Source organism: Nuphar pumila, chromosome 2 (assembly GCF_984573655.1).
Source record: "Nuphar pumila chromosome 2, dmNupPumi1.hap1.1, whole genome shotgun sequence".
NCBI lineage: Eukaryota > Viridiplantae > Streptophyta > Magnoliopsida > Nymphaeales > Nymphaeaceae > Nuphar > Nuphar pumila.
The window spans coordinates 65,228,865-65,246,627 of NC_143250.1; the positions used below are offsets into that span (position 1 = coordinate 65,228,865).

The window sequence follows — 17,763 nt, forward strand, 5'->3', positions numbered from 1 at the left end:
AATTTGGATTTCTGGCTCGACCTCAGTTTCAGATTCTATTTCTAAACCTGCAGCTAGCCAAGATTCTGCGGCATAGACCAATAATTTGTTCTCTCGGCATGAGTCAGGGATGAAGGACGAGCGAACATGCTTGACCTAATTCTAACATTAGCATTGAGTCTGCTTCACCTAGCCACTGCAATGATGTGTATTAGCAGATTAGTGTCTAGGTCTAGCTAATGTCTCCCACAGTATAGGGCAATAATTTTTTTCTCTCGGACCAGGCAACAGTTGGGCTCGGTTTGCAAGCTTTGCAAGCTTTGCAAGCTTTGCATTGAGATGGAAACACGATTTGCATGTGTTGCCAAAATGGGGTGTTACTAGAATGCAGTGGAGATGTCAAAAACATCTTGCAAATGGTCTAAGACGTAACCCCACAAACCAGTGATTTGGAAACAAGACGGCTCCCAAACAACAGGACTGTTGGGAAAACTGCAACACATCCAATTCAAGGCTCTCAAGCTGAGCCTTAAAGTTGTTTCTAGAATAGTAAAAAAGAGGGAAAGGGAAGCGTAAAAAGGACAAACAAAAGGGGTATCATCAAAACAGGAACCTAAACTTGTTTTCAGAACTACTCAAAAGGGAAAGAAAGGGAAGAATAAAAGACACTAGGTATCAGCAACAGGAACTGTATAAAAAAGGAATGCAACGTGAATACCTCCATCTGGTGTTGTCAAAACCCCAAGAGTTATACCTATTATGACAAGAAAATGCACTCGAGAGATTAGAGAACGATTGAAATGGACAAAAGAAAAAATGGGGACCACATAATAACATCAGGCACATAGTAACCTACCAGTAAGGTGGCAAATACAAGTTGGGATTGCACGCATTGTTCTGTCAGTGAGAGTACATGGAATTTCAATACTGAAAAACCACTGGCTTTTGCATGAATTTTTTTTGCATCACATGGCCCTACAAGGTCATTTTTGTATACATGATGGAACTGAATGCTGAAAGTAAGGTTAGCAGACTAGATCGTCCACAGGGTTGCTCAAGACGAAAGTCCCGCATGAACAAGTTAGGGATTGGAAAGCTAGGTTACTAGACAAGCCGAAACCTTGGGCAATTGAGGAGATGTCATAGAGAAGATATGTGATGTACCGGGCCCAAGAATTTCATTCATGCAAAAATCCATGACACAATCTCTCGGATCATTAAATGCAACTTAGTCAAGGAATATATCTCAGACCAAAGCAACCGATACAAGGAACTTATGGTTGACTTGAACAGTCGGTCAATAAACAGGACAAGTCTTGAAGGTTATGCAAGCCACAATATTTACACTGATTTCTTACTTGATCAATCTAACAATATAGTAATTGAAGACCAAGATAACAGAACTACCTTTACATTCCTGCATCCACATAGACATTTAAATAAGAAAATAATGAGACGTTATCTGCTTAAGTGTGTGAAATATACGCCCCCGTCAGGTGCTCAGCATGCCAAAATTGTCGGTGGCATCTGAATTTCCAACAGCTCTGAAATTTGATCTAACGTTCTACAAGGGAAAGCACACATAAAAATGAATAAACTAAATACCACTTGGAAAAAAGAAATTGTTTCTAAATGGCTGAGTGTCAGTTGCACATACTCTTCTTTCCAGCAATTACACATTATTTTGCAAGTCAAGATGTTGCATATTGAATCAAGAAAGAAACTCTGAAGAACTTAAGCAACCAGAACAAAAAATTTGAATTTAATTAATGAAATGGCCTAAAAGATAAAGCATATCAGAAGAAATATAGACTAGAAAATAAGTTGAAAATTCAGCTATAGATTAAATGAATGGTTGGACAACTTAAACCAAGAAATTCCAGTTTGTATTTTCCATCAGTGTGACAGCAAGCTCTTACAGCCTATGAGATAGGCGTATCATGGGTAAGCTATATTAAGTGTCGTGTAGTGCTGGACCCAGTTTGGGTCTGACCCAGACCCAAACTGGGATTGCGCATTGACGTGTTTACTGGAGTACGGATGTAATATTGTAATTTGTTATAGGACAATCATGTCCATAAATGTATTGCCTTGTAACCTAATGCATATATACATTAAACCAAGCCACGATAATGTAATTAGAAAAATAGTGTACCTGTGCAGCCCCAACAACACTGAGTTTTCCTCTTCTTCTACCTTTCTTCTTCTCTTACTTTTCTCTGTTGAAGAACAGGTTTGGTGCAAACACAACTTCTAACATGGTATCAGAGCAAGGTTGGATCTAGGGCTCGGCATTGCTCCCAAAGGTACGACCATAGAGAAAATCTGTTTTCGGTCAGGAAAATATTCTTCTCTCTCTCTCTGTTTTTTGATATTTTTTCCTCTTCCGCAACCTACACTATCGTGTTTTCTTCCAAAAGGACGATCCCTTTTCTCGTCTCTATCCCCTCTTAAAACGGTTTTCGTGTTTTCATCTGAAACACATGTTTCCCATTTAAAGGTTTGTTTGAAACCCTATTCGTGACCTATCTTCAAGCACGAAAATTCTGTTTCCTCTTTGAAACCCTAATCACAACTCATCTCTTCCTCGTGATTCTCCTTTTAGAATCAAAACTCGTGATCGATACTATATCCCAATCAAAACTCGTGATTCTCCTCTTTTAGAATTTGTTCCTGTGTCACCTCATCTCAAAATTTGTCGTTGATTCATCTGAAATCACGATTTATCGTGATCTTGGTTCACACTAATCGAACACGGCAAAAACTTTTTCTTTTAGCCTATTAATGCTAATCAAACACGGCATGATCAGGTGGCTTGATTCATCAACATCAGATTGATATTTTGAATATTTACGTGATCTGATATCTGTCAAAAAAAAAAAGCCAGTAGATCCGAATTATGTTATAATCAGTTCTCTTCTGGGCTGAACTTAGATAGTCACGTTATCTTGCAGTTTGATTAGTCATTTCATTAATCTTCTCTTAGAGTATTTTCTACCTTATATTCACGTGTCTCATAATCATGGATTCTTCTTCAACCGAGTCCGGTTTGTCATTAAACTTTCTTAGCCAACTCGTTTCTGAAAAGTTAAATAATTCTAATTTCCTGACTTGGAAGAGATAGATAGTTCCCTTTATCAGGAGCCAAGATCTCTTTGGTCATCTGGATGGATCAATACTTGCCCCACCAGAGTTCATCGCAAAGGAGGAAACAAACACACAAGGGGCTGCATCTACCAAGCTTGTTCGCAATTCAGATTATGACGCTTGGATGAGAAAGGATCAGGCATTAATTGCCTACATCACATCTACTCTGTCTCAGGAAGTACTAGTTGCTATCCCCGATGACTGCACAATGATGAAATTGTGGAACAGGTTGACACAGACATACTCTCAGATATCTGAAGCAAGAGTTTTATTTCTCGAGCATGAATTCCAGCTTCTCAAGAAAGGTGGTCTATCTATCATGGATTACTTGAATAAGATGAAAACTATTACAGATCAACTAGCCATTATTGGATGTGAAGTGTCAGACAAGGATAAAGTGCAACAGACATTAAATGGTTTAGGCCCTGATTATCATGTATTGGTGACATCATTGTTGTGCTTGCTCGTGCTTCCCACATTTGAGGACCTCCGGGCAAAACTTCTACAATACGAAATGTCATTGAAAGGCATCGCTGAAGATTCTAGTGCTCAATCTGACTCCCAAGATGTCTTAGCCACTGGGTTCTCCTTTGGTCGTGGAGGAAATGGCTTCAGAGGAGGAAGAGGTCGTGGTAGATTTACAGGTCCAAGTTTGCTTCCCACACCCAATATGCCGTTCAACTCTAATGCAAAGAACCAAACTCAAAGAGTTGTCCCGACATGTTACCTATGCAATAAAAAGGGACATATTAAGGCAAATGACTAGTTTAATCCTCAAAATAAAGGCAAATTGCAAAACACGGAGAGAAAGAAGGAAGATAATGTTACCAAGTCTGATAGGGAGGTGAAACAACTTTTGCTGGCAGCACTGTCTGGGTTACACTTGAAACAGAATGATCAAGGATCATGGTATGTTGATTCAAGAGCAGTGACCCATGTTACGAGCGATGTTGGTAAGCTCTCAAACTCGGTTCCTTTGGTAAAAATAGTATTTAATTGGAGATGGATCTCACCATCACATTTCTCACATTGGTAATGCAATCATTCCTCTGTCAAAATCGTCTCTCAATTTGTCAAATGTTATTCATGCTCCTAACATAAAAAAAAACATCATCTCTGTGTCCAAACTTGTTGATGATACACATTCTTATATTGAATTCACTCCCTCTTCTGTGTATGTCAAGGATCTTCAAACGAGGGAGACATTCACTGAAGGGGAGAGAAAAGGAAATATGTACATCTTCAAGGAAGATCCATTTGCGCGTACCAGTTCCGTCTTGAAGCCCTTATTGAAGTCTAAGTCTTTTCAGTCTGAGTTATCCAAGTCAGGTCCTGAGTCTGTTTTTAGTCTTTCCAAATGTAATAAGCCAAGTCTTTGGCATAATCGTCTTGGCCATTACAGTTATTCTTTTCTTGAGAAACTTGTATCAAGCAAATTAATTCCTAAATCAAGTTTAACTCTTGAGAACAGTAATAAAAAGTGTCCCAGTTGTCAGATGCGTAAGAGTCATGTACTTCCTTTTGATTCTATAAATAAAAGAGCTTCAAGATCCTTTGAAATTGTTTATTCAGATGTTTGGGGTCCTGCGCTCGTATGCTCTTCTTTTGACAACAGATATTTGTAATGAAAATGGCGGAAACACCAATAAAGCAAACCACTCTTTTAGAAGACTGATGCCAAGAGCCAAGAACACAAACACTAAAAGTGTATACAAAACCCACTAAAGGGAAAAATGACTAAAAGTCATACGTTGAATATTATTGAAGAAAGAAAGAAGAGGGTGAAAAACCCATTCCAATGCAAGAGGAAGGGCCCTCTTTTATAGAGGAGAAAAGGTAGAGGAAGGGACCACATAAGGGCTCCCTTCTAGTCGTTGGGAGCCCCAACAACTACAAGGTGGGCCCCCTAGTGGTCCTCTTACAATAAAAAGAAAAAGGAAAAAAAGAAAAAGTAAAAGAAAAGAAAAAGAAAAAGGAAAAAGTAAAAAAATATATGGGAATTACACAAATACCCCTTTCGGGTATTTGAATTATAAATATATGTATATATATATATACGCATGTATATATATATAAGTATATGTATATATATATTTATATATACATATTTTAACATGCCTCCTCAAACTTTATGGGGAAAAGACCAAAAGTTTGCCAAGGAGAAACAAAAAAAGCGGAGTTGAAAGCGCTTTGGTGAAGAAATCCGCCAACTGATATTCTGAAGTGACATATGGTAGTGTGATTGTTCCTTTGAGAAATTCGCCTCAAACATAGTGACAATCCATTTCAATATGCTTGGTGCGCTCGTGGAATGTATGGTTGCTTGCAATGTAATTTGCGCTCTTGTTATCACAACACATCTTGGTGGAGGAAGAAATGAGGACGCCCATGTCACATAGGAGACTTCTAAGCCACACAATTTCCATAGTTGTCATTGCCATGGCCCGATATTCGGCTTCATTGGATGATAGATAGACTTTTTGTTTCTTCTTACATCTCCACGAAATAAGAGATTCACCTAGAAAAATGCAAAAACAAGTAGTTGAGATACGATCATTAGGATTTCCTCCTCAATCTGCATCAGTAAAAGCAGTTAATTCAAGAGATGAAGAAGAGGATAAGAAAAACCCTTTGGAAATGGTGTTCTTGATGTATCGCATAACTCGCATCACGGTCGCCATGTGAACTATAGCAGGAGCATGCTGAAATTGACTTGCAGTATGAACCGCATGAACAATAATTGGATGGGTGATGGATAAGTAAGTAAGGGATCCAATCAATTGTCGATAGGGAGTGGGATACTCAATTATAACACCATCCTCAAGTCTCAACTTTGCATTAATAACTTCAAGAGTTTCCACCTTCTTTTCATTAGATACTCCTGACTTGGTACAGATGTCTGCTGCTAATTTCATTTGAGATAGAATATATCCTCGCGGAGAGTATGTCAGTTCAATACCTAAAAAATATCTCAAAAATCCAAGGTCAGACATATCAAAAGTTTTCTTTAACATGACCTTAATTTCATTTACTCCCTTTTTGTCACTTCAAGTGATGATCATATCATCAACATACAGAAGTAGAATAACAATGGAGTCACCTGTTTTCTTAATAAAAAGAGCAGTGTCAGTATAACAAGAAATAAATCCCAAATTGATTAGTACACTACTAAACTTGTCATACCAAGCTTTAGGAGCTTGCTTAAGACCATATAAGGTCATCTTCAATTTCAAAATTTTACCATTTAATTCATGCCAAGAGGTGTTCCATATATACTTCTTCACTCAAATTTTCATTTAAAAAGGCATTTTTAACGTCAAGTTGAAAATTTGACCATTTTTTAATAGAGGCTATTGCAATAAGAGCTCAAACACTAGTCATTCGAGCAACTGGGGCAAAAGTTTCATCATAATCCACCCCATATTCTTGGGCATATCCTTTGGCTACTAACCTAGCCTTATTTCTTTCTAAAGAGCCTTCACTCTTAGTTTTTACTTTGAAAACCCATCTATATCCAATGACTTTCTTGCCATTAGGAGGAACAGTAATTTCCCAAGTTTGTGCATTTTTAAGTGCATTAAGTTCAAGTTCCATTGCTTTATTCCAATGAGCATATTGTTTAGCATCATTATAATGAGATGGTTCATGGAATGAGTGAAGGGCTAGCAAACATGCTAAAAAATTTGGAGAAAAAGAATCATAAGATACAAATCTATTTGGTTTTTTAGAAATATGATTTGATCTTCTTTGAGAGGATTCTTCAATCGACTCGTTTTGAGAGAATTTTTCAAGGGCACAAGGAGGATTACTTTCATTCCTTTAGAGTAAACTTGTGTTTGACTTGGTATATTTTCTTCTAAATTTTCATGTTGGTCATGTTTCCCATCATTTGGAGGTTCAAAATGATCCTCTACGAGAGTTTCACTAGATTCAACATGATCATCTATAACCTTTTCTTGAGGTAACAAGTCAAATAAAAAAGAGTAATCAATATTTTCATTTAGTTTATGTGAAAAACCATTTTCTTCTTCTAAGAACGTGAGACATCTTTTGAGATATAAAGTTTGTTTTTGAAAAAGTCAAAACATCGATAGCCTTTTTGTTTTTCGACATATCCTAAGAAAATACATTCAATTGCCCTTGAAGAAAGTTTATCATATTTGTGAGTTAGAACAAAGCATTTACACCCGAAAATTCTTAGTCTTTTATAATCGGGAGACATATTATAAAGTTTTTCAAATGGAGAAAGATTTTTCAAAGAAGATGAAGGGGTTCTATTGATAAGATATGTTGAGGTTAGAACCGCTTCGGCCCAAAAGGATTTTGGAATGTTCTTTGAAATTAATAAAGTTCTTGTGGTTTCTATTATGTGTCTATGCTTTCTTTCCGCAAGACCATTTTGTTGCGGAGTGTTTGGACAAGAACGTTGATAACAAATACCATTTTCCTTCAAGTAGATTTGAAATTCATTGGACATATATTCGGCTCCCAAATCGGATCTAAGAATGGATAGGATTCCTAAAAATTGATTTTTAACCATTGCATGAAATTCTTTAAAAAAAGGAAAAATCTTCGGATTTGCGACTTAAGAAGTAAATCCATGTAAATCTAGTGAAATCATCAATAAAGACCACATAGTATGAAAAACCTCCTTTGGATAAAATAGAGGAAGGTCCCCATACATCGGAATGAACAAGTTCAAATGGCCGAGTGGTGACATAATTTCTTTGAGGAAATGGAATAGCTTTAGACTTCCCAAAAATGGAATCTTTACAAGTCATGTGTTTGACTTTACAAGTATTGTTTACAAAAGGAAAAAGAGACATCTTTACAAAATTTGGATGACCAAGTCTCTCATGCCAAACTCCAATACTTTATCCTTTATAAGATTACAAAATGACTTCGATGAAAGAGTCAAAAAGTCTATAAAATAAAGATCACCCCTTCTATGGCCTTGCCCAATCAACTTCCTTGACTGAAGATCCTGCACGGTGCAATCTTTAGGTGAGAAAGAGACTTGGCATCCATGATCGGTAATTTGGGAAACGAAAAAAAAGATTTAGATTAATTTTTGCAACGACTCTTACTTTAGGAACGAAAAAGTTTTGAAAAGTTTTAAAATCAAGTATTCCAATACTTCCAATTTTTAACGATGTCCCATCGGCCGTTGAAACATAAGAAGACATGGGTTTGAAAAAAACATTAGAAAGAGAGTTTTTATGAGATGTCATATGAAAAGAAGCACCGGAGTCTAGTATCCACATACTTGGAGGTGATGAAGAATAGGCGATGGCGGCTCCTGATGTTGAAGATGAAGAAGTCTTGAGAAGATGTTGGAGAACTTCGGAGATATGGTTAAGAGTTCCTTTGATATCTCCTTCTTTGACACTTTCTTCTTCCTTCTTTGGAGAATTTTCTCCAACTAAACTTAGCAATGTTGGCACAATTTTTGAGGTCAACATTGTTCATAAACCATGCCAAGATTTTGGCATGGTTACTCTCCCAATCCTCAACTTTGGATTGATGGTCATTGATAGCTTTGATGCGCTCATCGCCATCTAAAGCTTTTTCAATCCCACTTTCAATTTTAGTGAGAACAAGAGAGGGTTCGAGAGTAGTTCCCATAACAAAACAAAGGTAATTGGATCCATTGAGCTTAAAAGAGAGCTCTACTTTAGATTCATGCTCCATAGGTACCGAATAGCCTTCCTTTCTTCAAAAGATTGAGAGGCACACGTCCCAAGACACCAAAAAGAAGAGAAGCCCGATCACCAACCTTGCTCTGATACCATGTAATGAAAAGGGCGGAAGCACCAATAAAGCAAACCACTCTTTTAGAAGAGTGATGCCAAGAGCCAAGAACACAATCACTAAAAGTGTATACAAAACCCACTAAAGGGAAAAATGACTAAAAGTCATAAGTTGAATATTATTGAAGAAAGAAAGAAGAGGGTAAAAAACCCATTCCAATGCAAGAGGAAGGGCCCTCTTTTTATAGAGGAGAAAAGGTAGAGGAAGGGACCACATAGGGGCTCCCTTCTAGTCGTTGGGAGTCCCAACGGTCATATTTATGACCGTTGGGGCCCCAATGACTACAAGGTGGGGCCCCTAGTGGTCCTCTTACAATAAAAAGAAAAAGGAAAAAAAGGAAAAGTAAAAGAAAAGAAAAGAAAAGAAAAGAAAAAGTAAAAAAATATATGAGAATTACACAAATACCCCTTTCGGGTATTTGAATTATAAATATATGTATATATATACTTATATATATACGCATGTATATATATATATAAGTATACGTATATATATATATATATTTATATATACATATTTTAATAATATTATCTCATCTTTATTGACAACTACTCTCGTTATACTTGGATATTCTTTATGAAACATAAGTCTGAAACTTTTCCCATATTTCGCAACTTTCATGCCTTTGTTCGAAACCATTTCTCTACCAATATTCTGCCATTTTCATTGTGATGGAGGTGGTGAGTATACATCGAAGGATTTTATTGATTTTCTCTAAAGTAATGGAATAAAGCATAAAGTGTCTTGTTCACATACGCCACAAAAAAAGGGGTTGTTGAGAGAAAGCAGAGACATATTGTTAAAATGATAATAAGCATGATGCACGACAGTAATCTTCCTAATAGTCTGTGGACAGAAGCATTCCATTCAACTGTCTATATTATAAATCGTCTGCCTATGACAATTTTGCAAAATGGTTCACCATTCTCTTCTCTTTTCGGCATTGAACCCGATTATAATGCTCTGCGTGTGTTTGGATGCATTTGTTATGTTCATATTGATGATTCTCTCAGGAATAAATTCCAACCAAAGGCTTCCAAGTGTAGATTTGTGGGATATGCTGATGATTATAAAGGTTATCAGTGTTATGACCCTATGACTAAGCGTGTTAAGATTTCCAGGAATGTGTTTGACGAGAATAATCTTGGAGATGTATCATTTAATACCTGTCAAAGGATTCCCAGAGAAGAAGTTTATCATTCGTGGATGAATGCTGAATTATTTGCAGATGCTTATGGTGATTGCTCACCTCAGTGTACTCAAGAAACAAACTCGGCTGATCAAAATGATATTGACTCAGGTCAAGCATGGTTACCTCAATCTGGGGATCAGGTCGGTGGAGCTTCACACACTGAAGAAGGGGCATACCCACAATCACATCCTATTGACAAATTTAAAGGGTATGTGTATGTGCGAAGAGAAAAAGGTACTCCTCCTGCTCCTCACATTGGATCAGATACTTATGTGCCTATTGAAAACCTGAGGAGTTCAGATAGAATCAGACATCCTATTGACAGGTGGGTCAGCTACAATAATTTTTCTATGGATCTTCAACTTTTTTTGTCTCTGGTTGATAAGCATGATGAACCCATAGGGTTTCATCATGCTGTGAAATCAAACAAATAGATTGAGGCCATGAATGAAGAAGTGAAAGCGCTTCATGAATGTCAGACATGGGAAATTGTTGCCAGACCTCCTAACAAAAATGTTGTTGATTCCAAGTGGGTTTATAAAATCAAATACAAACCCGATGGTACTATAGAACGATACAAAGCAAGACTTGTTGCAAAGGGGTTTACACAGGAATATGGTCAGGATTATGATGAAACTTTCAGTCCCGTGGTCAAAATAGGGACAATAAGAATTATATTGTCTCTAGCCGTCAAACATGGATGAACATTAAGTCAGTTAGATGTCAAAAATGAATTTCTTCATGGAGCCTTGAAGGACGAAGTTTACATGGAACAACCTCCAGAATATGCTGAGGGAGACCCAAGCACATATGTATGCAGATTAAAAAGAGCCATATATGGTTTGAAGCAGGCCTCACGCTCGTGGTTTGAGAGTTTCTCCTTAGAAATACAGAGGCATGGGTTCTGTAGATCTCTCTTAGACCACTCATTGTTTATCTTGAAGGATAAAGGCATAACCACCTTGTTGTTGATATACGTTGATGATATTATAGTTACAGGGAATTCAATGAATCACATTGAAGAAATAAAAGGACTATTAAGTCAAAGGTTTAAGATGAAAGATTTGGGAGATTTGCGTTATTTCCTTGGCGTCGAGGTAGACAGAAAGGATGGTTACCTGACCTTGACACAACATAAATACACACTAGATTTATTGAAGAAATTTGGTATGCAAGATTGCAAGCCTTTGTCTACACCGAGTGTCTTACATCAAAAGCTCAGTTCACAGGATGGAGATTTGTACTCAGATCCTACAAGATATCGAAGTGTAGTTGGTATGCTTCAATATCTTACCTTTACTCGCCCTGACATTGTTTATTTTGTCAATCAAATGTCGCAGTTCATGCATGAGCCACGAACAGGGCATATGGATGCAATTAAGAGAGTGTTGAGATACTTAAAAGGTACCATTGGAGATGGGTTGATGTATCAGAAAAGTTGAAAAAGAGGAAGGATGCATGATGTCACGATCTACAGTGATGCGAACTGGGCAGGAGATCCTGATGAAAGGAGGTCGGTTTCCGGATATTGCATCTTTCTTGGGGAAAACCTAGTATCCTGGAGCAGTAGAAAACAAAAAGCAATAGCTAGATCAAGTACTGAGGCTGAATATCGATCAATGGCTGCTGCAATTGCTGAAGCTACTTGGACAAGACATTTGTTGAATGAATTGGAGGAACAAATCTCCAAATCTATCTTATTGTGTGACAATCAAAGTGCCATTAATATATCTTTTAATCTTATTTTCCACAGTAAGACAAAAGTCATATAACACATTGAGATAGATCAGCATTTCATTCGACAGAAGGTTGAAGACAAAGAGATTGAGCCTCATTTCATTCCTACAGAAGACCAGGTGGCGGATTTATTTACAAAGGGTTTGACGAAAAACAAATTTTGGTTCTTGAAGAACAAGTTGTCCATGGTTCAAGACCATGCACAACTTGAGGGAGGGGTATTAAGTGTCGTGTAGACCCAGACCCAAACTGGGATTGCGCATTTACGTGTTTACTGGGGTACAAATGTAATATTGTAATTTGTTATAGGGCAATCAAGTCCATAAATGTATTGCCTTGTAACCTAATGCTTATATACATTAAACCAAGCCACGATAATGTAATTAGAAAAATCGTGTACCTGTGCAACCCCAACGACACTGAGTTTTCCTCTTCTACCTTTCTTCTTCTCTTACTTTTCTCTGTTGAAGATCAGGTTTGGTGCAAACACAACTTCTAACAAGCTGAGCATGACAGACATTAAATGCACCAGCTTAACGAAGAATAGTGGACTCTTCCCAAGCATTCTTGGGCATATCTGCAGTTACTCAGTAAGTCCTTAGATATTTAAAAAAAAACGGCATCCAGTAGAGGAATCCACACATCTACGCATCTTTTCACCTTACCTGCACTATTGCACACATATTCACATGCTCAAAATATCATGCCATTTTATAAATACCAATAATTCAAACTTATAATTAGACATTTGCCTGTTTCATTATTTAAAAGTTTTCTGAGATTTCCTATGACTTTCTCATGGAGAAAGAAAAACCACAGATAGGCCAAATTTAGTTGTATATGAGGTCAGATCCATCCCTGGATGCTCAAACAAGGTCCAAGTCTACACTAAACAGAGACCTCATTTAGGTGTTTCTGACACAGGATCCCAATTCAAATTGGATTCAACTTATATTTCTTGAAAATTTAAACCAACAGCTGAACGGAGACTGCCTGATAATCCGAAAGGAAAAACTCTTACTACGCAAGGGGAAATTACCAGGGTTACCGGAAGCTTAATAGATAGGTGGGAAGCGCGCTTCCCAGAAACTCACTTCAGAAGCACAAAACTCCTCGCTTCCGAACCTTGATGGGAATCTCGATTCTCCCATGCTTCTCCTATGATTCCCACACCTTTTTTTCTTAATTCCCTCCATGGTTCTTAACGCTTCTCTCACACTTCTTTTCATGTTTTCCATGTGCTACCTTTCACACTTCCCATGTTCTTTCTCCAACTTGGCAATCATCATTTCTAGATTTTGAGAAGAATTTAATTCTTACACTACAAAATCATGAAATTTAAGGATCATTTTTATTTTAGTTTTTATTTCCTTCCTGTTCGATTAATATTTTGCTTCCCATTCAATCACATATCACTTCCTTTTTTTTTCCTATTTTTGCTTTTAAATTGACTTCTCACTTTTAGTTTCTTCCGCTTCCTAGTTTGGTAACCTTGGAAATTACCGAGGTTCAAATGTGTATAATAAACAGAAGAGAAAATATTGGCAAAATAATATGTTTAAAATATCACCAAAATGAAAAATTTGTGATAATATCATGATATTTTTGCAATATTTTTAAAAATTCTTGTTTTTATATTTTTTAATATTTTAAGATTATTTTTTTATTTTTGGTTTCTTTTGTACTTTAAAAACTTGTTTCTTTATTTTTTTGCAAGAAAAATAATAGAAAACTTATTTTTTCCTATCTTATTACTTTATATTTTTTCAATTTCTAAAGCTTGGAGATTTTCCCGAGGAAAAACACACTTTTTGAAAATATCTCCAAGGAAAACCCTTGCCAAGAAATTACTTTGAATATTCAATACAACACAATAAAATAATCAGTGTCTTGGCTCTTTGCTCACTCATGTAACAATAGCAAGATAAACACATATACACACACATGGTTTCATCCAAGTTTAAACCCTTTTAGTTTAATGGACTGTCACCGATATTTTGATAATATCATGATAGTGTCGGCTATTTCAAGGTAGACAATAATATTAGAAATATATCGCAATATTTTCAAAATATCGCCAAAGACAAAATATCTCGATATTATAGCGATAATATCGTGATATTTTTGATAAAAAACTCTTTTTTTATTTTAAGTTTGCATTTCCTATTTTTTTGTTTCTTTTATATTTTAAAACTTTTAAAACATGTTTCTTTATATTTTTGGAAGAAAAATAATGCAAAACTTATTATTTTCTTAGCCTTTTGTTGTTGTTTATATTTTTTTCAAAATTTTAAACTCCTGAGATATTCCCGAGATTTATCAACTTTTGAAAATCTCAAGAAATACCCTCGCCAAGAAATTACCTTTAACGATACAGGTGACTACGGTTTAATGTTAGGAATGTTCAACTAGCCTAAATCACTCAACCACCCTTAAGGCAATGGCACTTTTGAATATTTTTATTGCTTCTAAGGGTTAAATAAATCTTATTTGGGTTGTTTTCTAGTCTCCTCAGAAACTTGAGGTAGGATCATCATGGGTCATATTTTCCCACTAAATTTTCACTTTCCCCCAGAAACAATGCCACCCCACAAGGGCATTTTGGAAATTAGGCTAGTTGAAGACTTCTAATTCAAACAAAATGGTTTTAATCTTAGATAAACATGAATATATAAAAAAACATACTTGGGAAAGTATTTGCTACCTCGTGAACTCCAAACCTGAATGATAGTTTTTTTACGTAAAAATACAAACTTTTGAGGGTTGAAAATATAAATCATCATAGGCTGTCGATTTTTTCAACACACCCTGCCTGGTTTCTAAATGCAATCACATCAGAGCAACCAAAAGAAACAAAAAAAAAATAGATTTTTTCACTAGGGGTTTTGGACCCCACGAGTGTAGCAAAAATTATCCCCATATACTCTAATTGGATGAGAGTCAATTCCATATGATATTAGTGTTGGTTCTACAAACAAAACAAAGGTTTTGGTTTTTATCATTCAGATAATCTGCATGTGTTGTGATTTTTGTGTCTGCACATTGTGTGTGTGTGTGTGTGTGTGTGTGGTGGTGGTGGGGAGGGGGGGGGGAGATTTAAATGCAAACTTTAGAAACTGAATGGGATTTAAATGAATCTGAAAGTCAATGGCCCACAATGCACCAAACCTTATGCTATAAAAAGCATAAAATTTTTACATCAAAACACTAGGATCCAAACCATGCTTCTTGCTAAACAAACCATGGAAAAACAGAATGCTATGTGCTTTACAAGATGAGATAAATCCTTCAAGTGTTGTATATTCCTATGTTCTTTCCTTCTTAAAATGATAAAAAACCAAGATAAAATTTTCTTAATCTCATAAGTCTTCCAGTTATAGTCCACAGTTGTCCAACAAATAGTCCAGTAAACAAAGCCAAAACAGACCATTAAAAAGTCACATTAAAGATAGTGACATGCATTTCAATGGGACCCGTACCACCATGAAATTGAGAAGGTTATAATGCTTGATGTACAACATTCCATTATGTGCACCATAATTATTTAGGTCATACATGGATCCAACTGCTAAATGTATTTATTTATTAATTTTGTTTTTCTTGTATATATATATATATTAATATGTATATACATTGTATATCAATATATGTGTTAGTATATTTATATATTTTTTCCCATGAAGAACGGGGAAACCACCCTTGGGATTAGAGACCTAGTCATGCTGGCTCAGCCTGCCATACACACAGTCGCCTTCCTGATGGTGTAAACCCATGGTGCACCCCTTGCCCTCAAGGAGTCACCCGGCTTCGGCTGAGCAAGGGCTTATCCCTTGCCTTCAATAATGCAAAGGGTTTGACACTTATGGAAATGGAACCCTCTGTTAAATTATAAGTGTGTCCTTGTACACACACATACATATTTTCTGTTTTATGTAAACTGAAATACCCATCAGGCGTATTTTAGTTATTTTTCTTGTAATAGGTGTAAGTCCTTTAAGGATGAAACCCATCTTGAAGATCCAACTCCATACTGGCAACTTATTGGATCATTGACCTACTTATTCATCACAAGACCAGACATTGCTCATGTGGTACACTTATCTAGTCAGTTTCAACAAGCATCATATACAGTGTATATGAGTTGTTCTGTGAATTGTTAGATATATCAAAAATTCTATAACTAAAGGGCTATTTCTATTTTCCTCTTCTTTAAATTTATTTGTTTATATTGATGCAGATTGGGGAGATAAACCTAATGATAGAATCTCAAGACTCTCTCAACTACTGGCTTCTGTGTATTTCTAGGGGACTCTCTTATATCTTAGAGGTGAAAGAAGTAGCAAAAGGTTTCTCTATCATTCACTGAAGCTGAATATAGAGCCATGACAATAACAATGATTGGCCTGTATTTTTCTTTTCTATATTTTATTTTTATTCTCTTTGTTTTACTATAGTTGTTGGGCTGGTCCAACTAGTTGTTTGACCAACCCCTTTGAGTCCTCAAGTACCTATTTAAAGACACTCTCTCCTTGTATTTCATTAATGCTTTCTAAAGCAATTTTAAGTGAAAGAACATATTTTTTATGACTTGTGCTTGCCCATAGTGGCTTTTGTTGTGTTCTTGATGCAGTGTAGGAACAAAGGAAGACCAGAGCCCTACCAGACGACCAAGAAATGGCACAGGTTCCCTGCACCAGTGGGATAGAGGGGCAGAATCAGACTGTGGATCCACCGAGCACGACACCGTGACAAAGGGAAGCCTCTATGCGTACATACTCCAGACGGGCGAAGGTTTGAGGAATACGAGTCAGCAAGCGAACACGTTAATGAGTTTATTCTTTTTTTTTATTCTGGTACTGAACCCGGGATCCGGATCCATCATGCAATGTATAAATAAAAGGGTCCTAGGGTTACGTAGAGTTAGCATAGATTGATGAATTTGTTTTAGCATTCATTATTTTTTTCCTCCATTGGTTTTCCTTTCCGTATTTTCCCTTGATAAAATTTTATTGCAGTCTGCGTTTTTGCTTGAGAGTGCTTCTTTACTTGTTCCATTACTCTAGTATCACGTTGGGACTCCCTTTCTAGTGTGCTATCGACGTCGTTGGGTGCGTCAGACGTCGTTACTCCGCTGCATCAAACTGGTATTAGAGCCAAGACCCTGCTCCTTGTTCGGTGACATAATGCAGGAAGCAAGGGATGATCCTGCGAGCGAAAAGGAACGAGAGGGATCGAAGACGGGCAACGAGGATCCCATGATGCGCATGATCGATATGATGACGAAGATCCAAGAAAATATGTTGCGCGTGAGTAAGGATATGGCGGGTATGTCGAAGCGACTGGATAGGATAGAGGGTAGGATCATGGTCCTCGAATCATCGGTGGAGGCGCACGAAGCGGCCATGCTAAAAAGGAGCATCGGGTTGGGCGACAACCCCAATTCAGCCTTAACGACCTTCACCCGAGCGAGGTCCCTACCATCGTAGGACGTCATCGGCCTCACGGGTACCGTGGTAGTCGACCCTTGACAAGAGACCCTCAACCCGCCAGCCGTGCAACTAGAGTTCACAGAAGCGGGTCTGCACAGGGACGCCGGCCGCACGACCTTCCCACAATCGGTAGCGTCTTTGCCTCCTTTTCCGTTAACAGCGTGTAATATTAACAGCGGTGCCTACCCGCCGAGGCGAACGGTCGTCGCTGGGTCTCCCATCGCCGTCCCAAGCGTGCAGTCATGGCCCCAAACGGCGGTAAAGATCCCGCAGGCCAGAAATGGCCTGTGAGAACCAAACCCGACGTTAGGTTGAGCCTCCAGCACCGTCCCGGTGGCGGGTGACCGTGCTGGGTTTCCACCCCCTAGAGCCCATTTGTGGAGGGTTATCTGCAACCAATCAGCGAGC

At 37.4% G+C, this 17,763-nt stretch overlaps 1 protein-coding gene across 5 annotated transcripts in view; it reads right to left on the minus strand.

The window, feature by feature from the left end:
• Positions 1-1,247: 1,247 nt before the first annotated feature.
• Positions 1,248-17,763, minus strand: part of LOC149845609 (putative triglyceride lipase) — a 269,765-nt gene continuing 253,249 nt past the window's right edge. For all 5 annotated transcript variants that reach the window (XM_089995863.1, XM_089995861.1, XM_089995860.1 and 2 more), the window contains one exon: positions 1,248-1,543. In XM_089995863.1, coding sequence (XP_089851989.1) covers positions 1,472-1,543 — 72 coding nt within the window. In that variant the 3' untranslated portion in view covers positions 1,248-1,471. The remainder of the gene's footprint in view (positions 1,544-17,763) is intronic.